Below are 23,950 nucleotides of genomic sequence, written 5' to 3'. Positions count from 1 at the left end.
TACAGGTGACCTGTGACCGTGGCATTTTTTATCCCACAGCTCCTTCTCAACTGGAAATTCTAGTCCTTATACCGCAATGAGGCTTTGACACCAAGGGTGTTGAATGTTTTTCAGGTCAAGGACCCCTTAGCTGAGAGGGAGAGACAAAGCAGGGACCCCCCACTACATACATGTGCAGTATACAGTAGTATGAAGTATTGAACAAATGTTCTTTCGTGATTATTTCAACGCTAGCACCATGATTGTCACAGCTTTGAAGTAGCTTTGAAGTTTTCCACTGTTTTTTTTGTCTCTCAAGTGAAGCTGCAGCTTCGTTGGCTTCCTAGATTTGTCGTTTGACAGTGCTGTCATCAATGTTGTGTACATTTAACATTCTTATTTGTTTACGCATTATCTTTTCTAGTGTTATGTTGGATTCATGCTGATAAAATACAAAATATTCCTATTACACAAAACTTTGCCGGCCCGCTGCAGTAACTCTGAGGACCCCCCCGACAAGGGTTTGAGCAGGACCCTCTTGCTGAAGACCCATGTTTGATCACAACCATAATGCAAACATCCAAAACAAACTCCCTATTCCAAATCCCATGCCATTAACACACTGCGTTAATACGATTATACTCTACACAGCTGCTTCTAATTGGGTTTTCTTAGCCAGATATGATGACCAGACCTATGAGTCTTTGCGGAGGGAATGATCCCATTCTGGTGCAACACAATGAGACCATGTGGTTCAGTTAGATTTAATATGAAAACAGCTGCACCTGGTGCTTCTACAGAGACCCGCTTACGGTACCGTAGATGAGAGGAAAAAAATGTTGTTGACGTTTCCTCCCGTTCTACGCATTGTGAGTGCTAAACGCTGCCTGACAAGGCGTGCATTGTTTGACATCTGGAAAAAGAAGTAATCACAGCATATCAGTCATAGGCTACACAAGGCAAATTATAGGTGAAATATACCTTCAGTACACCGTGAGTGTGCACTGTCACATCACAAGTGCTCGGGGTCCATTCGCATGCTCTCAGCCATAATCTATTAAGACCTGAGGTCGATTCTACGAATGCCTTCTAAATTAACTTTTTTCGCATCAAGGACCCCCAAAAAATGTATTTGGCCGCGGACACCCCATCTGAATATGTTTTATGCCAGGGACCCCCAGAAGAGAAGATTTGTGTTAAAAAATAATCTATATTTTCCAATATTTTTCAAACACTTTCAAGATTTTTCAAAATGTGTCTCACAGCGCGGCACGAAGTGGCGCACTGTGAGCTTGTATATCTGCTATTTTTGAGAACCACTGTTGTAACAACTGTTCTAAATCCTAAGAGTTTTCAGAAAAAAAATTATGTTGCTATATATATATATATATATATATATATATATATATATATATATATATAAAATCTAAAATGACACAGATGCTTTCCCGATTTTAATGGGTTAATATACACTGAGGATGTTTGACTGTGTGTGTGTGTGTGTGTGTGAAAGCAAACCATCTGGAATATACGGCATGAAAACGCACACGTTTTTCTATCAGAAGTGACATATCTTGCCTCGGCACCTCCGCCGACTGTGACACGTTGTAAAAGGGTTTAAATGGACGACCCCGCGTGGCAGGCTGACACCTCGGTTCAGTGATAAGCTGCCGTGTTTTGTCTGACAAGTTTTGTGAGAGACGTCAACAATGAGCCGTATCTCTCCCCGCACACCTTCATCCGTAGAGTTTTTCACACCTCGTTTTGCCTCGCGTCAAACAGCTTTGGCCTGAGAACGAGGCTTTTCTTTTGTCAAGGAGGAGATTATGGTCTGACATAAATATCGTGTCCAAAACTGTTACTTTTCAGGATTCGAATTCCAAAAATTGCAGATCTACCATCTGTGAGATGTTGTGAGCTTGTAGATCAGCTATTTTTGGAAAAGTAATCATTTGACATTTTTGAAATGATTAGAGATTTTGAAATATGCAAATAGGTCATTCATAATGAGTACTTTTACTGATGCCAATACTTTCATATTTTTACCCGAGAAACATTTTGAAAAGAGTATTTTTACTTAACCTGTACCCGTAACAGGGTACCGTAATTCGACATTGTAAGTAAACAAACCGGAGTGCTTCCTCCACCACTGATGGTACGCAGTGTTCAGCTCAAAGCGTGGCAGATTGCCCCGCGAGGGGAGAATAAGAACGTGATTTATTTGTCAACTAATTTGATATGAACCGCAGTCATTGTTTTAATAGTCTCTCAGGCCAGATGCTTGAGAGAGAGACAGAGAGATGCTACAGAGAGTCTGTAACGACGCCTCGTAAAACGTCGGGAACGGGAAGCTGTCGGCTACAATTCAGACCGGAAGGGCATTCAACCAATTATTCACAAAAATGTATTTGAAAATATCTTTGACGTAATCGTTGCTGTCGGGCAGAAACCTCTTATCTCCATATTCTAACTTTTTGTGTTCCTTTTGAGCTTGAGCTTGAATTTGAATCCTGAAAAGTAACACGTTTTGAAGTTATGAGGTTTCCACCCGACGATTATGTATTCTTTAAATTTCAATTTCTGCTAAGCAGCCAGCTGGATAGGCTTCAACTAATTTGATTTACAGTAGGACATATTAACGTGACTGCAAAGGCCAAATCCGATGTGTTTTCCGATGTACAGACTGTTAGGCGGCAGTGGTTCAAAGTAACTAAGTACATTTACTCAAGTACTGTACTTAAGCACAATTTTGAGGTATTTTTTACTTTACTGGAGTATTTCCTATTTTCAGTACTTTTACTTCTACGCCACAACATCTCAAAGGCAAATATTGTACTTTTACTCCACTACAATTTGTTGAAAACTTTAGTTACTAGTTACTTTGCAGATATAAATTATGATATTTTAAAACATACATTGACCACTTTAGCCCTATTTTATACCTAGGCTATTTGAAAATATCAGATCTACAAGCTCACAACGTGTCGCATCGCGACGTGTTGTGAGCTTGTAGATCTGCTATTTTCAAACATTTTGGTACTTTTACTTTTGGTACTTTAAGTACATTTTGATGCCAATACTTTTGTACTTTAACTCAAGTAAATTTAGAATTCAGGATTTGTACTTGTAACAGAGTATTTCTATAGTGCAGTATTGATACTGCTGGTCACATTGGAGGCCACTCTGACAACTCTGGTGATGTTGTGTGACAATGTGGACAATGTGGACTCCTGCCACGGTCAAGAGGAGCCACCATGTAACTCAATCCATCTCCTGAGCTTAAAGGGCAAGATTTCCGCTTAATTGCCCAAGCCCTATGTTGCAACGATGTGGACTTCTGCCACGGTCAAGACTGTTGACTTCAAGAGCCAGCATGTAACTCAATCCATCTCCCCAGCTTAACAGCCTTCATCTGGTGAGGTGAAGGCTGGATCACCTGCATCCACCCCATGAATCAGGATGAAGCATGGCGTCCAGTGGGCTGTGAGGACACACACTGCATCCTGTTGTCCCTTGGGGGGGGAGGAGGTGACACAGAAAGCCCCATGCAGCACGCACCATTAAACCTCCACTATGACTCACTCATAAAGACTTTGACTTGGGCTGGCTCCACACACAAGCCTGGAATTACTCTCTCTCTCTCTTCCTACAGTTAATCTAGTATCTCTCTCTGTGTGTGTGTGTGTGTGTGTGTGTGTGTGTGTGTGTGTGTCTCTGTGTGTGTGTATGTGTGTGTGTGTGTGTGTGTGTGTGTGTGTGCGCGCGTGCGTGCGTGCGTGCGTGCGTGCGTGCGTGCGTGCGTGCGTGCGTGTCTTACTTATGTGTCCAAAGACATTGATGTGCATTTTTCTGTGGCATGTGTGTGTGTGTGTGTGTGTGTGTGTGTGTGTGTGTGTGTGTGTGTGTGTGTGTGTGTGTGTGTGTGTGTGTGTGTGTGTGTGTGTGTGTGTGTGTGTGTGTGTATGTGTGTGAGAGAGTGTGGGAGCGTGCGCGTGCATTGCGTGAGCGTGTTTACTTCTCTGCGTCCAAAGACATCGCCATATTGTGTGTGTGTGTGTGTGCGCAGGTGTGTGCGTGTATTACACGTGCACTGGTGCGTGCATGTACTGTACAGTGTACACGTGCGCGCACATGTGCACAAAAAAGAGTGACAGCTGAGCTTTATATAGGATCCAGGATGTGGGTATATATTAAAACAACCTCTGTGGCCTGTTGGATTTCACTCCCATGGGGATGGCTTCAGATGGAAAGATTGTCAATAAAAATTGTCCCTGCCAAACGCCAGCAATATTGCATTTGCCCAGTTCAAGGCCAGCCACAGCCAATCGTCTCCTACGTATAGGAGGCTATCAGTGGTGGAAAAAGTACTCAGATGTTTTACTTAAGTAAATGCACTTTCCACCACTGCAGGCCATGTCCATGTCACTGATACCTTACTAGCACACCCAGCAACAGCTAAACGTGTGGGGCGCTACCCACACGTTTAGCTGTTGCTCATTCCACGATTACACAATCCTTACACAGTAAACCTTGCTGTAAAGGTGACTAATCAACGATAACAACGATATAAAATACAACACCAATTGGTATTATCGAAGGGGAGAAATAATCAACCAAGGTTAGGTTTCTTGTTTTTTGAGGAGTTTATTAGTTTGTTTGGTATTTTGAAGCATAATATGTCACTATCCTTTACAGGCCAAAGTTGCAGGATGGTTCACAAAAACAGTCAGATTTAGCTATCCCATTATGTCTCCTTTTCATTAGTGGACAGGAAGGGGACGGGTGTACCTGAGATGACAAGGAACATTTTTTAAATCTTGTCATCACGCTAGATGAGCTATAATGCCAGTAAATCAGACCCTGCTTCATCCTGCCATTGCAGGTTAAGGCCTTGGTGACATGACTTCAAATCAATATAACGATTATTTCGTTGCAATCGGGCAGAAACCTCCATATTTTAACTTTTTGTTTTTTCTTAAATGAATGACCTACTTCATCATTCTACAGTGTCACACAAAAGCATCAAAAGTAGCAGATCTACAAGCTCGAAAGTTTGTAGATCTGCTACTTTTGCTATTTTTGAGGTTTCCATGAGGTTTCCACCATCCACCCGACTTGCCTTGATTACAAGTAATGAATGATTCATAAATGTTTATGTATAAAATAGAGCTTAGCCACTTAAACCCTCTATTCTTGGTAAAAACTGACCTGATTTGCAACTGTACTTGGACCGCTTATGTTGTCTACACAAAATCTCTTTGCCAAAAAAAACTGTTGTTTTTGGCTAATTCCCCCCAGCATATGCTGGGGTTCAAGTGGTTAAGTGGATACGAGTGCATGCACAGATGCTCCATTCTAATGTAAACTATGATAGGCCTGTATAATAATAATAATAATAATAATAAAATCATCTTAAAGATAAAAAAAACATCTTTATGGCTGAAAACTTCAGACTCCATCAGTGAATGAAAAAAACAATAACTACAGTGTGCACTAAAAATAGCTGAGATTAAATGGAAGCGAGGATGCACCGTGTTCTTAAGCACTTCATTTGCAAATGTAGTCCATTGTTCCCCCGCCTGTAAGCAGCAGTAATGCTGCTGTCATTCAAAGACTGCAAATGAAAAGAGGACTGCGTGATAACATCAGGACTGAAAGGCAGGGACAAGCCACACACACACACGCACACACACACACACACACACACACGCACACACGCACACGCACACACACGCACACGCACACGCACACACACGCACACACACACACACACACACACACACACACACACACACACACACACACACAAACACACAATCTCTAAAAGCCTCTGGGCTTATCTGAGAGCGGAGGAAGCTTTACGGAGCATTACTGACAGAAATGTGAGTCAGAGGGAGCAATATGTCTGCCCTAGCATGACGTGGTTCCATCTCAGCCTTCTCCAGTGGCTGTTCCATCCCCCCGCCCTGAACCAGGCCTCCTACGCTTGTAAGGGCACATGTCACTCAGTAGCCCCCCCATGCACCCCCCCATCCCCACACCGGCCCACCCACCCACGCGCCCCACCAAGGTATGGGAGAAGTCACTCTCTTCTATTTGGCCGTGGACCCCCGCCCATCTGAAAGGGTTTTATATTGGTTATTATAAGTTATTACATTATTCTAAATCTTCATGCCGCACAGCGAGCTTGTACATCTGCATAAAATATGGATAAAGTGGTTATACGGTAAAATGATTGTGATGCTGTATTACCACATTTAGCTGGGGACCCCTTGGAACCCCCTCCTTGGGAAAAATACAGAGATAAGAGGTTTTGTCGCCCTGACAGCGACAATGTACAGTAAATATACTGTTTGGTTTGACATCAACTAAAACCTGTGGCTGCAATCGAGCTTAAAGCATGAGATGGGAGGAGGGAGGGGGGGGTCGTACAGATAATGCAACTCCCCTCACACTCGCAATGCAAAATACACTCTCCTCTCTCCCCCTCCCCCTCCCCCCACCAGCTGAGAGATACCAGTGTCAATCAACGCGGGGCACAATAAGGATCGAATGTGCTATCTGCGGGACATTTGACCTCAGGTCTATTTTTACTAGATGACTGGGGATGACAGCACTGGATATGTGTGTGTGTATACTATATACACCCCCCCCCCCACACACACACACACACACACCCCCCACCCCCAAGTCACATAAAAGGCCCCGGGACTATGCTGTCCTATGCTATGCCTTTGTGGTATGTTGTGTATGCTATAAGCTAGCGTAGCATGCCTCGTTAATGCACAGAGGTGTCCCTTATGCGTTGACCTCATTGTCATCAATGTCAAAATTGGAAGCGTAAATACAGGGGGGCCAAATATTGGTTAAGAGTTCGGGGACCACCAGGGGGTCCAAATAGATCCTTACGGGTTGGTAACTCTGAGAGCTTTGTTCCATTTTGCGTTAAATTAACACTGAGAATTTTACAGTGTAGATTGGAGTCCCAGAGATAATCACTGAACTGAACTCTACTAATTTAATTCTGAGAGTGTACAAAAAGAACCAAATGGACACGTAAGGGTCCATTTGGTTCCATTTGTACACGCTCTGAATTACAGACCCATATAAGGGTCTATTTGGACCCTTTGGTGGATCCCGGACCAAACATTGAGCACCGCTAGGTTAGATATAGATAGCATTTGTTCCATTGGCTCACAGAGGGCTTTACTGTACACAGAGGTGTGACCTGTTGTTTACAGTAAACAAATGACAGGAGGATTTTCAAGGACACACGTGTGTGGAACAACATAAATGGCAATCTGCGTCATTTGTGTGCAGTATCACGTTGTGTTGTTGTCACACACACTAGCGTGGAAAGTGAAAACACAGATGGTATGGTCACTTGTTTGTCTTTTTTCCACTTAAGCCCAGTCCACAGACACCAATGATTCACAGTTGCAAGGAACTTGCAGCGGTCTGAATTGACGCCGTTTCGGGAGTGGTCGCAAGTGGTTGCAGTTGCTACTGGTTGCAGTTGTAACTATAGTTGCGTTGCGAATCATTGGTGTGGCCGGGGCTTAAAGTGACCACTATTTCCCTATTTCAAAAATAGGGAAAATAGCCGATCTACAAGATTACAACGAGTGTGCCGCAATCAAAAAATCTGATTAATCTGAAGAAAAAAAATCAGGGGTGGAGAAAATATTATGCATAAAAGTACTGACTTGAGGTTAAATGCAAATGCTAGTGGCTGGCAACTGCCATCCTCCAGAACCTCAAATGACGCCCCCGCTTGTGTCACTTCATGTTGCAGAGATGCACCACATAGTCCTTGGGCCAGACGAGATATCGCTACCACAAAGTTGGCAAAACCTTACCTATACTAAATTGTTTTTTGGGCCAATATAAGTAAATAAAAATATGATAGACTTTCCATAGGAGCAGCTTTTTATATTTTTTGACATGTTGTTATTTTTCTCTATAGGCGGATTTTCATTCATAGCCAACAACATATTAAAAGTTATATAACACACTTTTTGGACATCACACTGCTCCTTTTTTTTTATAAATTAAACAAACCTGTGTCCAATTAAAGTAGTTGATGAAGTGGGTGTGGCCTATTTGGTGGTGGAGCAGTTTTTTCAGGAATCAAAGCTGAAGTAGTAGAGGCCCTAGGAGGGGTCCACGCGCGACTGCTTATTTTTTTTTCTAGTTTTGATTTTTGGCATCCATAGGACCTCTAATATTAGGATTTTGATGATCCCAAGAAAAAAAGTGGTCCCAAGTGTGTTTTTTTCAATGTTTTATTAACCCTATGAGACCTGCGGGATGGCTGGCTGGAACGCCGGCGAGACTGTCTTTCGGAGACTGTGGAACACTCAAATTTAGACGTAGCCCAAAGATAGAGATACCATTTGATTCCAGACAACCTCAGGTTTCCAATGGGACCAACCTTGTCATGCTACCTTGTCGGGAAGGGGGCTAAATACCTAATGATTCAAAGTTAAGACAACATTTTGGCGAGGGAAAAACGACCATCACCATTTTCCAAATGGTCCCTTGAGCTGTCACCTCAATATATGTGAATGAAAATGGGTTACATGGATACCTACAAGCCTCTCCTGTACAGACATGCCAAATGTATGCCTATCTCATGCAGTTCTGGGCAAGAACCATGCAGTGTTTTGCATGCAGTACAAATATGTAATTTCTGCCTATTGTAAAAAGGAGACCACTTCTAGGAGAGGAGACTGCATCTATAGCTGTATGAGACCACTGTACTGTATCTAGAAACCACTGTACTGTATCTAGACCACCCCACTGTATCTATTGCTATATGAGACCACTTTAATGTATCTAGAGACCACTGTATTGTATATATACCACCGCACCGTATCTATTGCTATATGAGACCACTTTACTGTATCTAGAGACCACTGTATTGTATATATACCACTGTACTGCATCTATTGCTACATGAGACCACTGTACTGCATATATGAGACCACTGTATTGCATCTAGACCACTGTATTGCATCTAGACCACTGTGTTGCATCTATATCCCACTGTACTGAATCTATAAACCACTGTGCTGCATCCAATCCCACTGTACTGAATCTATAAACTACTGTACTGCATGTATATTTTCCTGGATATTTGGGATGTTCTCAAGCATGCCTAAAGGTACCAGAATCTATTGAAAACCCTTTTCTATCAATGTTTAGGGAGGTTTAGTGGTACTCTTTCTTATATGCCTATTGACCGGTCTATTTCTCATAAAAAGTGCTTGTTTAAGATAAGGCTGAAAATTACCACCCCAGAATGAAATACTATGGGTAAATTATACATTTCCTGAATCCTTAGGGTCATGTCAGTATTCCAGTTGTTGTGTTTTGTGTCTCTGATGTTTCTTGATGCCACAGAACTAAAAGAAAATATATGGTTTAGGCGGAAATTGTGAGAAAAAAAAGGTTATTAAAGGTTTGAAGAGCTCCAGTGACCACTGTACTTATCATACATAGTCACCAAAGGGCTCGAATGAAAGCTCAAAGTGTCCCCTTAAAAATGATACCAAACATAAAATATAAAACATTGTAATATGCCCTGAACGTGAGCCAATACCAAGATATGCACATGTGTCTAAAATGCCATTTTTCAATGGGGGGTGGTAACTTTAGCAGCTGATAACCCCAATTTAGCTGGGCCTCAGGAAGGTCTATCATACAAAAATAATATCTAGGGATGTATAGGAATAAAAAAATCCCAACTAGAATTTGCCATCCCAGGTGGTAGCGATATGTGAGATTTTGGGGTTTGGCCCAAGGACTAACAGTCTGGCATGTTTGACACTGAGGCTAAATCAACATTGTCTTCTAAAATTTGCCAGAAATACAATAGTTGAGGGGAAGCCAGAATTCAATTAGTTAACTCAGGTTTAAAACATAGTCATCAAACCAGACTAGTAAGCTTACTGTAGGTTATTTGGATGTTCCAAAACCAAATTCACATAAAGAAATAAGTTATTTAAGGAGCCTCCAGAGAGTGGAAATCTATACAAACTAAACAAATCAGAGGCAAATTCAAAATTTAAATAAAGAGTCACTCAAACAAACTCGACCACACAACATGATGCTTGATATATTGTCTAAATATATTGTCTAATTATCTAATTATCGCTGGGACTTTTCATTGTGTAATTATAGACTGTTTGTATATTGTATGTTGTTTTATGTTTTCTTTTTTTTTTTAGATTAGTTTTTGGGCTTTTTTATGCCTTTTTTATTGATAGGATAGTAGGTTGACAGGAAACGGAGAGAGAGAGGTGGGGAGTGACATGCAGCAAAAGCCGTCAGGATCGGCACTCGAATCCGCAGCGCGCTGTCAGGCTACCGTAGAGCCTAGGTGCCCGGACCGCTACGCCAGCGGTTCGGGCCATGTTGCTGGGGAAAAAACGAATGCAGATCTGAACAAAGAATCTTACCTAGAAGCTGCACTCCACGCGTCAGGCCATAGACGTCGATGAGGGCCCAGAGAGGTTCGGTGGTGCGCACCCCGCTGAAGAACAGCATGGGGCTGGACTCGTTGATGCGGTAGAACACGCGGCCCTTCTTGTCCACCCAGAAGGCGATGACGTGGCCCTCGTTGGCGAACTCCTCGGGCAGGGCCTTGGCCCAGAAGCCACTCTGAGACACCAGGTCGGGGCAGGCGTACTTGGGCAGGTTGTCGGGGTTAATCCTGGAGGGGTCTTTGGAGGTGAAGCCGAGGCGCAGCGCCCCGCTCCAGCAGCATTGCTTCTTAGTGATCTGTGGGACAAGGACACAGCCCAATCGTTGTGAAGATGTTTCATGCCTTTCTTGGGGATACTGTAGCTGATTTTTAACTGCAAACACCTGCAATTATTGATTTTGATACCGATTTTGATGCAGATAGATACTTGCTTTTTTTTGCTGGCAAGGCAGTTGTATGGTGTCAAAATATTATATTGCCTATTATATGAGTCCTATAGGCTTCCCAAGGAGGCAAAAAACCAAAGCAAAAAAATATTGAGGAGACCACTATATACATGCAAAAGAATTGTTGTAATGTATTCAAACAGCTAGTTTTATAACTTTGTTTAGGCAAACAAACAAACAAACAATTGGCGTAACATCTTACAGACTACTGAGTCTGTAAGACTCAGTAGTCTGTAAATATGATATTTACAGACTACTTGGGTCCCGTGTAAATATATGTAAATATGATATGATATAAAATTATATAAAATAAGATTTTGAAATAATGGATACAATGTCAGTTCTGAGCTTTATGTTTGGGTAAATAGGCTAATTGTATTGTACAGTACGTGATACAGTCTGTCTTCTGTCAGTTTTTTTCCAAACTCATCAAAGTTTGATGAAGACATGCAGCCAAAACAGAGGACAGCTAAACATAGAAAACATGACAAAGTTAGGTTTAAAAGTAGGTTATGATCTCACCATTAAACATGCTAACTCAACACTTCTTATAGACCAGAAAGGCTGCATTCATTTACAGTGGCATAAACCACAGGCAATGTGCTGTAGTGTATAGAGGCAGAATTTGTTTTTAATTGTATTTTTAAATTCTATTTAACAACATGAACCCTAGTGTAGAAGATTGGCTCATTTTGCTTTTTTACAGCATACAAAAAAGTATATCATTGATGTCGGGCAAAAACCTTGAATCTCCATATTTTATACTTTAAAAAAAATTGCAGATCTACAAGTAGATCTGCAATTTTTTATTTGAATCCTGAAAAGTAACAGTTTTGGAGTGACATACCTATGAGGTTTCCACCCGACATCAAACAATTTACTAAATCGTTGCTGTCGGGCAGAACCTCTTATCTCCATATTCTAACCTTTTGAGTTTCTTTCGTAAATGAATGCCCTACTTGATCATACTACACCTTCAAGCGAAAGCATCAAAAGTCAGACAACTAACATTCCGATCGAGGCGGAGTGTCTGTACTTTTTCACCTCGCCACAGACCTCGCTAAATACCTTATGATCGCGTGTTCAACTGTTTGTAGACACACAGGGTAGTTGTGTGAGTGGCCCAGAGAAGAAATGTTCAATCGGCGACATTCCATTTTGCAGTAGTCGCAGTTTCTAAACAGCGTTTCTAAACAGCGTTCCACGGCGGAGAAACACAAAGGCGAGAAAATGCCGTTTTAGATGGGGACTTAAACAGGAAACAGGCGGAAACGAAAATCTTCGATTGGCGTCATTTCCGTATCCGGTGGTGTTACAATGAAATGTGTCACTACGAGAGATGAAGGACGGTGAGATCTTTATTAAATCAATGTATTTTCAAAATTACGTTTTTTTTACGTTCTTGGCAGAATTGCTAATTGGTAATAATTAAGTTTTTTAAGTTCTTGACAGGGTATGAGTTAATGGGTTAAAACGCACCCATCTGACCACTTAACTGTTAAGTGGTCAGAGGGGTGGGACTGCTTTCGAGACACTTTTCAAGTGGTTTCCCCTGATACAGAAACGTCTGTCTCCAATACGTGTACATAGCCTATACCATTGGTTCTCAAAGTGGGGTCCGGGGACCCCCAGGGGTACTTGAGTGGGTTCCAGGGGGTCCCCAGCTAAATGATGGATAGGAACCAAATGGACCCTTATGGGTCTGTAACTCTGAAAGCGTACAAATGGAACCAAATGGACCCTAACGGGTCCATTTGGTTCCATTTGTACACTCTCAGAGTTAAATTAACATTGATTTTACAATAGAAATTGGGGTCCCAGAGATATAAATGCCATTAAATGGGGGTCCGTAGGCTAATGCATGTCAAACTGGGGGTCCTTGAAATTAAAATGGTTGAGAATCACTGCTAGAGCCGTAAAAAATCTTCTCTTATGGGGGGTCCCTAGCATATCTTTTCAAATGGGGGTCCGCGGGCTAATAAGTGTCAATTTGGGGGTCCCTGGCATGAAAAAGTTTGAGAACCACATAGCCTATACCTTGAGGCGGACTTGCTCGTAGAGCGCGACGGGCCGGTTGGTGAAGGTAATGGCGTTGCAGAAGGAGGCCTGTCTCTTGACCACCCTCTGGGCCGGGTCCATGGCGATCTGCGAGCCCTTGGTGTTGGGGTGGAAGAGCAGCGGGCTGAGGGCCATCGGACCCCCGCCGCCGACCCCGCCCCCGCCGCCGCACTGGATGGGCAGGCACCGCTTGTTGGGCTTGTGGTGACATCGGTGAGCCGCGGCCGGGAACGGGCCGCCGAGCGAGTCTGGAGGGATGGATGGATGGAGAGAGAGAGACGGTTAGAATCGGGTTGGAATTTACAATTTTAGGCATTTAGCAGACGCTCTTAACCCATTAAGACCTGGAACTGTGTCATTTTTTGATTTGAGCTAAAAAGCACTATTTTACACTTTGGGCTATTCAAAAATAGCAGATATACAAGCTCATAGCGCGGCACCGAGTGCCGCGCTATGAGCTTGTAGATCTGCTATTTTTTTTAAATCGTGAAAATGTGTGCAAATCTTTGAATATATATATATTTTTAAAGCAAACATTTTTAACTCAAATCTTTGCTTCTGGGAGGTCCCTGGAACAACATATTTTGATGGGGGTCCGCGGCCAAATACATATAATTTTGGGGGTCCTTGACATGAAAAAGATTGAGCATCACTGATATAGAAACATACGTTTTTCAGAATACTGTTGAGATTTAGGAGACATGTAGAATCGGCTTCAGGTCTCAATGGGTTAATCCAAAGCGATTTACAGTAAGCAAGGACAACACAAGGTAACACATGAAATGCATAGAAATAGTAATCTACCAATAAACTAATACATAAGTAAACTAAGAACCTGTCATCAGTCTAACCGTAGAATATCCCCCCCAAAAAATCGATCAATGAAAAAAAATCAATGAATTTGAAGAAGGCAAACTTTCATTCAAACATTTTTTACTCAAATCTTTGCTTCTGGGGGGTCCCTGGAACAAAATATGTTGAGATGGGAGTCTGCGGCCAAATACTATATCATTTTTGGGGGTCCTTGACATGAAAAAGGTTTGAGCACCACTGATATAGCAACATACGCTTTTCAGAAAACGGGTTAGGATTTAGAAGACATTTTTAGAATCGGCCTCGGTTCTTAATGGGTTCATCTGTATCCTGTGCGAGTTCTCTCTCCTGATTGGATAACATTGGTATCCTGACCTGACCTGTTACTAAAGAGCAGGAGACACCGGGAGACTCCCATTACTGAACAAACACTCTATACGGTATGTTTGACTGTTGATGTTTTTTTTGTTCTATTTCCTTTTTGTACTGTAAGTTTTAAGGTGTGATGATAAAATCTTTCGGATTTGTGAAAGGGGGGAGAGAGAGAGAGAGAGAGAGAGAGAGAGAGAGGGAGAGAGAGAGAGAGAGAGAGAGAGAGAGAGAGAGAGAGAGAGAGAGAGGGGTAGAGAGAGGGGTAGAGAGAGAGAGAGAGAGAGAGAGAGAGAGAGAGAGAGAGAGAGCAGATAGAGAGAGCAGAGAGAAAGAGGTAGAGAGAGAGAGAGAGAGAGAGAGAGAGAGAGAGAGAGAGAGAGAGAGAGAGAGAGAGAGAGAGAGAGAGAGAGAGAGAGAGAGAGAGCAGGGAGAGAAGGAGGTGAGTTTCAGTTCAAGAGGGTGTGTCAGTGAAGCCATAGCCTCCAGTCATTGTGAATTGATGACTGACTGTTTGTGGTTGCAACACTTACACATTAGGGTGTTGCATAATAGCAAAGAAAAATAGCTGCGCCGTCTAATGTCGAATCTAAAGACTTCCATGTTCTCAAAACAACAATACCATCTGTGGGTTGTGGGTGCTAATAGCAATAATAAAAACAAAGAAGAGAAAAATTGTATTATGTTTTACGATGACGTCCAAAAAGAAAATGCAACGTTCTCTCCATATCGCTCTGTTCTCGACTGCATGTTCAAAATGATTTAAAAAAACCAAGTGGCTTCTTTATTTTATTTGTGAGCAGCAAGTTATTGGCAAAAGACCTCCATTTACGTGCTTCATGCGACGAGTGGAACTACATATCATAGTATCATAGTAACAATAGCATTGCCCATTTTTGTCTGATTTTGAATTAAATCAATTGCATCCAGCTAAACGACTCCCAACTAGCCTATTATTAGACGAGCGTGAATTCACACAAAGTTCATTAATATTATCAAATATTTGTGGTGTATTTTCCAGTCACTACTTGGGAGTCGCAACCAAGTTGCTCATTTACAGGGCATGCATTAGTGCCAGTATAATATATGACGCGGCACTGTCCAATACATCATCCCCCAAAGAAGTTGCAAACAAACAAACTCGTTTCGGTGTCAGTATTGATCACAATAAGGCTTTGGTGCAGGGAGGGAGGCTTGGGGTGGTTCTGGCCTGCTTAATGAGATGCATGGAGGAGAAATGCGTTTGACTGGGAAGCTGGGAGCAGGTGGCTGAGGGAATCTGCCCCCCCCCCCACACACACACACACACACACACACACACACACCCACACACACCGCTCCTCATTTACGATCTGTCGTATACGACGGGCCGGCGCAGCAAAAAATAACCGATCTGCAAGCGCACAGCGCTTGCAGATCAGTTATTTTCGGCGTGAATCAGGCTATCACTGAATAAACAACACAGCACTGTCGCACTGTGCTTTCATCCGACGTCCCATTGGAAACGAGCCCCAAATAGAACACTTCATCATTCAAGCGAACAAGCTCATTTGGCTTTTTTTTTTTTTTTTTACAGCACTGTTCTAACGCTAAGGGCCTCAGAGGGGTGTTTTGTATCATTTCGAAGCTAAAGGAGGCCAGTGTTGCTGAATTTATAGAAAAATCTAGGGCTCTTTGGGGTGCCGTCGGGTTCACTCTCAACACCCAACCCTGGGCCCTGAACACCTGAGTGCTGTCACTATTAGATGAGATGTTCCATACTGCCTAAAATGCTGTCATCGGCGAATATGCCCGTCATACTGTAACTTATCACATGATATTTAATTTACAGTAGTCGATTATTTTGTATTTTGAATGCAATTGATGTCACGTACACTACTGTTATATACGCTGTACTATTCACATAACTAGTTCACTAACTTGTGGCTGCATTAACCACTTCAGCCCTATACTGCAATAATTGTTAAAGCTGCACTTTAACAATTATTAACATGGAATTGTTCCTAGATTTATTTGTTGTATGCAGTGGTATCGGATCAATACTCGGTACATGCAAGTTGCTCTGTCTCATCTCCAGAAGGCCATCATTTGGGTTGAGTGAAATTAAGTAAAAGTATCAATCAATACTGCAATGTAGAAGGACAAGGAAAAGTATTGGTATTAAAATGTACTTAGAGTACCAAAAGTAAAAGTACAAAAATGTTTTAAAATAGCAAATCTACAAGCTCACAACGCGTCGCGGTGTAGATAGGCTATTTTCAAATAGCCTAGGTATAAAATAGGGCTTGATTGATCGAAATTGTTATTAGGCAAAAGAATGTAAAACAACACAGTTACATTTATAATGCTTTTGTCTAAAAGGTCCGGCCAAAAAAGTCGTTGCGGGCTTGTTTCCGTTGGGGTCCTTGAATTAATTTCATAGACATATATAGTAGCAACCAAACAGTTCAGGCTGAAGTGGTTAATGTATGTTTTATAATGTAATCATTTATATTAGCAAAGTAACTAGTAACTAAAGTTTTCAAATAATTGTAGTGGAGTAAAAGTACAATATTTGCCTCTGAGATGTAATGGAGTAGAAGTAAAAGCATAAACAATTGGAAATACTCCAGTAAAGTCAAAGTGCCTCAAAATTGTGCTTAAGCACAGTACTTGAGTAAATGTACTTAGTTACTTTACACCACTGCTAGTAGTATATTCATTAGGTTAGCAGACAAAAGCATGGCAGTTGGGTCATGTCCTGAGGAACCCTGATAAACACACCAGATCAATCTGAAAACTACAGCCTCTCCATCTCTCTGTCTCGTGTCTACTGTCTTTGTTTGTCTGGTAAATGAGCTTTTCCAGTGCTTTTTTCTTTATCTCACACACGCATCCACCACCGGTCCAGTCTGGCTCACATAATAATAAGGGCATCGCCAGTTTGCCTTTTGTCTCAGAAAAAGAGCCACAGGAGAGCTGTGTGAAGTGAATGTGGGCTCACGTGGGCCCGGCCAGATTGAGCTGAATGCATTAACTGGGCGGCTACAGAGAGAGAGAGAGAGAGGCGCAGCTGCCGAGGAAGAACGAGCGGAGGTTAAGTGTGAATTCATGTTCCTTAGCAACCCCCTCGCATCAAAAGGGCTTGATCAGCGAGCTCGTTGAGGCCGCGGCTATCATCTAGGGATACACAACAGATGCCACGTTGTTTGCCAGCCAGGGCACAACCCAACCAACCACACAATATCTGTGTTTTCAACATTCAGAGCTTATTACTGGCACTGTTCTTATCGAAAGAGCTCACTCTAGCACGGGAGAATACAAAAATGGAAATTCAGTGTTTGCCGTTCTAGAATTCTGTTTTGTTTTTAATTAATTTAATTTAAGAAGCTTTTATTTAACCTGAGACTATTTAAAAGCAGTAGTTTCAGGGGGGTGAAGGGACACATTCATGATATCGTTGCTGTCGGGCAGAAACCTTGTATCTGCGTATTCTAACTTCTTGTGTTTTTTCGTAAATTAACCCATTATAAGACCTGAAGCCGATTCTACAAAATGTCTTCTAAATCCCAACAGTATTCTGAAAAACGTATGTTTCTATATCAGTGGTGCTCAATCTTTTTCATGTCAAGGACCCCCAAAACAATATGAATTTGGCCGCGGACCCCCATCTCAAAACATTTTGTTCCAGGGACCCCCCAGAAGCAAAGATTTGAGTTAAAAAAATGTTCCCTTTAAAAGAAAATATATATTCCAAGTTTTCACACATTTTCACGATTTTTCAAAAATAGCAGATCTGCAAGCTCATAGCGTGGCACTCGGTGCCGCGCTATGAGCTTGTATATCTGCTATTTTTGAATAGCCAAAGTGTAAAATAATGCTTTTTTAGCTCAAATCAAAAAATGACACAGATGCGTTCCAGGTCTTTTGGGTTAACAGCCTGTATACTGGATCGTACTACAGCATCACACAAAAGCATCAGAAGTAGCATATCCGTTTTGAGCTTGTAGATCTGCTACTTTTGCTATTTTTGAATTTGAATCCTGAAAAGTAACAGTTTTGGACATAGTAGGTTATGTCATACCCGGGACTCGTGAGGGCTGGCATTTACTGGCTTTTCTGAGACTTTATTGACAGTGACAGTGGATATACTGTCGACAGTAAACAGAGAGAGAGAGAGAGAGAGAGAGAGAGAGAGAGAGAGAGAGAGAGAGAGAGAGAGAGAGAGAGAGAGAGAGAGAGAGAGAGAGAGAGAGAGAGAGAGAGAGAGAGATAAAGAAAGAAAGAAAGAAAGAAAGAAAGAAAGAAAGAAAGAAAGAAAGAAAGAAAGAAAGAAAGAGAGAGAAAGAGAGAGAGAGAGAAAGAGAGAGAGCAGGGAAGTGACATGCAGCAAATGGTCCGCCGGTCCGGGAGTCGAACCGCAGACTCCCGGTCAGCCATTAGAGCCCATTTACCTCCAGACCACACGCCGTTTGTGTGACTATTGCGACATACCACTCTGTTGTCATCTGTACCGTTTCCTGTGGTTTGTGTGCTGATGTCATACTGTAACTCCAGGCCAGTGGTGGAACAAGTACTCAAATGTTTTACTTAAGTGAAAGTACTGCAACGTAGAAATACTCTGTTAGAAGTAAAAGTCCGGAATTCAACATTTACCTGAGTAAAAGTACAAAAGGTACCAAAAGTAAGAAGTACTCATTATGCAGAATGTCCCATTTCACAAGTTTTCAAATGTATGAATGTATAAAAAATCCTTTGAAAATAGCAGATCTACAAGCTCACAATGCGTCACGATGTGACGCATTGTGAGCTTGTAGATCGGCTATTTTCACATGGCCGAAATCTATATAGGGCTGAAGTGGTTAATGTGTGTTTTGTAATAATAATCCAAATCTACAAAGTAACTAATAACTAGAGTTTTCAAATAATTGTAGTGGAGTAAAAGTACAATATTTGCCTATAAGATGTAGTGGAGTAGAAGTAAAAGTATTGAACTACTCCAGTAAAGTAAAAATACCTCAAAAATGTACTTAAGTACAGTACTTGAGTAAATGTTACTTCACACCACTGCTTCAGGCTTACCTTGCTACTCTCTCTCTCGTGTTCTGCATCAGGCAGGATGATTGTATAGGATGTGTGTACATCTGTATACGTATATTAATATGTGTTGTTGGCCGTTGTCTTTATTGTGATGTTACTAATCTACCCACTGTACTTCTATGCCCTGTATCTGTAACTTTTACTGCTGTGCTGTCTCTGGCGCCTACATTTCCCCCCCAGGATCAATAAAAGGTATCTATCTATGTACAGTATCTATCTATGCCTATGGTATACCCACACTTCCGCTCGGCTATATCGGGCAGCCCACCGACGACATTTCTATCGCTAAGCTAAGACAGAAGATATTGAGCTTTGAGCTTCAGGCGATACCTCTCTTGTCAACCAGTAGTTACCTAACCCAAACACTGAGTGTGAATTTCTCAATAGAAGAGCATAGGGAGAACCACCTCCAACCACTGCAGATGGTTTAGGTATACTGCCCTACAAAGCCAAAGCGCAGTTACCTACGAAAAAATACATCACTGAAAAATGGGTTTAAAAGTGATTCAACTGGTCAGCCAAATATCGGTATATAAGTGATATTACACTAATTGTATATCTGTTGTTGAGGTAATTGTTTATCCCCCAAAATCACAAAGGCTAATTTGCGAGGCACTCTGTGCCGCACTATGAGCACAAAAGTAAACTCTACTACAATTATTTGAAAAGCTTTAGTTACTAGTTACAGTAGATGTTTTATTATTATTACAAAACATACATTACAAACTTCAGCCCTATATACACTGTACATTTCGGCCATTTGAAAATAGCAGATCTCACAATGAGCTTGTAGATCTGCTATTTTCAAAAAACTTGTGAAATGGGACATTCTGCATAATGAGTACTTTCACTTTTGTACTTTTAGTATATTTTGATACCAATACTTTTGTACTTTTACTCAAGTAAACTTTGAATTCCGGACTTTTACTTGTAACAGAGTATTTCTACATTGCAAGTATTGATACTTGTACTGAAGTAAAACATGTGTGAGTACTTTCTCCACCACCACTGTTAGTACGTCCCTTTCCTTCCGTATTAAACAGCATCTAATCCTGCTCCACATTTGTCATGTCCTAATGAAGTTAAATGAGCTATGATGTGAATTTATACCTTAGTGACTCACTCCATCTTGTAAAGTACCATCTGCACGGTGGCAAATAGACTAGAACAATGTAGAGCAATGATGATGACTCTGGCTGTGTGCGATCATGTGTAAATCAGCCCCGTCCTCTTTCCATCTCATTCTGCTGAGATACGACTTGGACCAAATCTGAGCCGGGGCACTTTAAGTTAAAAAATGAACTGGAAAAACCCCAGACCGCCCAAAGCAAAATTGCTATATAACTTTTCTGTTAACCCTTTAAGACCGGGAACGCATCTGTTTTGTCATTTTAAGATTTCTTTGACTATTCAAAACTAGCAGACCGACAAGCTCATAGCGCCGGGCACCGAGTGCCGCGCTAATTATATGATCTGCTATTTTTGAAAAATCGTGAAGATTTGTGCAAATCTTTGAATGTATTTATTTTTAAAGCGAACATTCTCTCTCACATTTTAACTCTTGTTACAACTCCTGGGGGTCCCTGTAACAAAATATTTTTAGATGGGGGTCCACGGCCAAATACATACCATTTTTGAGAACCACTGATATTGTAGCAATATACGTTTTTTTCAAAAAAAAAGTTAAGATTTAGAAGACATTTGTAGAATCCCCCAGAAGCAAATAATTGAATTACAAATGTTCGCTTTAAATATATATATATATTCAAAAACCCACGATTTCCCCCAAAAATAGCAGATCTACAAGCTCATAGCGATCTACAAGCTCATAGCGCGGCACCGAGTGCCGCGCTATGAGCTTGTAGATCTGCTATTTTTGAATAGCTAAAGATATCTAAAAATGACAGAGATGCGTCCCCGGATTGAATGGGTTAATGTTCTGCTTAGCCATGTGTATGCAAAAACAGCCTTTTATCGATGATTTCAACTGCTGTAAAGTACAGATAAAAAAAATAAAAAGGTACTCAAGTACAGCACTTGAGTAAATATACTCGGTTATACTGTCCACCGACTGCAGTATACAGTATGCGTGTGACGTTGGGCGGTACACGGTGAACAGAATGTCCTCCTCATAAGGTAAAGTGCAGAGGTCTTTATTGAGCTAATGACAGCACTGTCATGACAACTCCAATCCCTCTCTCTCCCACAAACACCTTGGCATGTATGTGACTAAGACCTCGCACGCCCCGCCGGAGGCCTTTGTTGAGCCGTAAGCTAATCTCTGGCCGTCGTCATCTGGCTGAGGAGAACGGCCAACCAAAGGTTACATGACCGCGTACCTGCGTGTGCGCGCGCGCGTGTGTGTGTGTGTGTTAATATACTTGTGAGCAGTGGTGGACTAAGTAACTAAGGACATGTACTCATGTACTGGATTTAAGTACAATTTTACTGGAGTATTTTTACTCCCCTACAATTATTTGAAAACTTTAGCTACTACAGTACTAGTTACTTTGTAGATCTCGATTATTATTACAAAACATACAGTAGGCCTACATTAACCACTTCAGGCCCATTTAAAGTTTGGCTATTAGAAAATCTACAAGCTTGTGACTTGTAGATCTGCTATTTTCAAAAGATTTGTATCCATTTTATACATTTGAAAAATTGTGAAATGGCACTTCTGCTAGTACTTTCTACTTTTTGTACTTTATATAAGTACATGTTGATACAAATACGTTTGTACTTTTACTCAAGTGAATTTAGAATTCTGGACTTATTGTAACAGAATATTTCTACATTGCAGTAGTGATAATTTTACTTCAGTAAAAACTTCTACAGTCTAGTAGAATATGAGAAATAGACGTTGTATGAGGACCGTTTTCCTGGTCCTCACAAGAGAAATGGTTGCTTTATGGTTGTAAAAAGATTTTTTAGAGATTGTTTACTATTAAAAAAAAAGATTCAGATTAAGTTTGGTTTAGGGATAGAGTTATGCCTGATACCGTGTGCGTGTGCGTGTGCGTGTGCGTGTGTGCATGCGTGCGTGTGCATGCCCATAAACTCATGTGTTTGTGTACACGTTGTGCTTTTTTATTGTGTGTTTAAACTAACTGAAAAAAACTCTATCTGCTGCGACCCATGTCAGCCAAATGGTTTACAATGCAAACAGAGATCCGACTGTTTGTGAACGTTTAAATATTTGTTCAGGATGTTAGGATCCATCATGTCCCGGAACCAGATGGGAAACACAACAACCATAAAGGTTATTCTCTCTCTAAATAAATGATCCCCCTAATTCAAGGAGACTACAGTATTATACGATTTTAACCCATTAAGACCGGGAAGGCATCTGTGTCATTTAAAGATTTTGTTGGCTTTTCAAAAAATAGCAGATCTACAAGCTCGTAGCGCGGCAACGAGTGCCGCGCTATGAGCTTGTAGATCTGCTATTTTTTTTTATTGCGTAAAAGTTATGCAAATCTTTGAACATTTATAACTGGAACAACATATTTTGAGATGGGGGGGTCCGCGGCCAAATACATTTTGGGGGTCCTTGACATGGAAAAGTTGGAGCACCACTGATACAGCAAAATAATATGTTACTTTTAGGATTCAGAAAACATTTTTAGATATGTGTTTGGCCGGGGACCCCCCATCTCAAAATGTTTTGTTCCAGGGACCCCCCAGAAGCAAAGATTTGAGTTACAAATGTTCGCTTTAAAAATATATATATTCAAAGATTTACACAAATGTTCACGATTTAAAGAAAAATAGCAGATCTACAAGCTCATAGCGCGGCACTCGGTGCCGCGCTATGAGCTTGTATATCTGCTATTTTTGAATAGCCCAAGACATCTAAAATGACACACAGATGCGTTCCCGGTCTTAGCGGATTAAAGCTATCCTCAATGTGTATACAAATAAGTCAATACGTTAAAACCATCTCTAAACAGATATGTGTGTGACCGTGTGTACGTGTGTGGGTGGTTAATTGGAGAACCATAACACATCTGGTTAGAAAACATAGCACATGTGTTGTTGGGATTATACTGCAACCAGACAGTTCACATAATGTCAGGTCATTTAGCTGTCAAATAAATACTTAATTGTCTTTGCTCTTAACCGACTTAAATACTTCCCTTTTCAGCGTTCATTGTATGGTGGTATTGTTACGGCATGGCCGGGCAGCCTAGAAGCGCGTGTGTGTGTGTGTGTGTGTGTGTGTGTGTGTGTGTGTGTGTGTGTGTGTGTGTGTGTGTGTGTGTGTGTGTGTGTGTGTGTGTGTGTGTGTGTCATCGGCAGATTTCTTGTCCACGCGGGACTCAGATCCACTTATCTGTGCAAGACTGAACAGATGTCATCGTCATGACGATTATTTCAAATTTTTGCCACAATTACGACTTTATTCTTTACAGTGAAAATAGCAGATCTACAAGCATGAGCAATTCACTACGACGACGTCACACTGGTTGCAAGCGTCACACTGGTTGCAAATTAAACCCATTCTGTCAGGTCTCACTAGGGTGCGCAGCCCTAGCCAACACACAAGAGGGGGTTGGGGTGTGCTGAAACCAGCGCACCCCGAAACAACAGGTTGAGAATTGATTGCATGAAACAATCACCTGTGCATCCAGTCTCAATGATGGTAAACAAATAATTGGTCTATAGTGGTTAATCAGACTTATCGATTAAGTCAATTATAAAAAATACAAATAAA

At 41.4% G+C, this 23,950-nt stretch overlaps 1 protein-coding gene across 1 annotated transcript in view; it reads right to left on the bottom strand.

The window, feature by feature from the left end:
- Positions 1-23,950, bottom strand: part of neurl1aa (neuralized E3 ubiquitin protein ligase 1Aa) — a 77,096-nt gene that overhangs the window by 41,427 nt on the left and 11,719 nt on the right. Inside the window, exons 2-3 of the mRNA XM_084044294.1 lie at positions 12,952-13,220; positions 10,443-10,764 (exon numbers count right to left, since the gene is read on the bottom strand). Of these exons, the coding sequence (XP_083900420.1) occupies positions 10,443-10,764; positions 12,952-13,220 (591 nt within the window). The remainder of the gene's footprint in view (positions 1-10,442; positions 10,765-12,951; positions 13,221-23,950) is intronic.

Source organism: Gymnoscopelus microlampas (genome assembly GCF_963454915.1).
Source record: "Gymnoscopelus microlampas genome assembly, chromosome: 2".
Lineage (NCBI taxonomy): Eukaryota > Metazoa > Chordata > Actinopteri > Myctophiformes > Myctophidae > Gymnoscopelus > Gymnoscopelus microlampas.
Note: the sequence above shows the minus strand (reverse complement) of the source record. Positions and strands in the feature narration are given on the sequence as shown.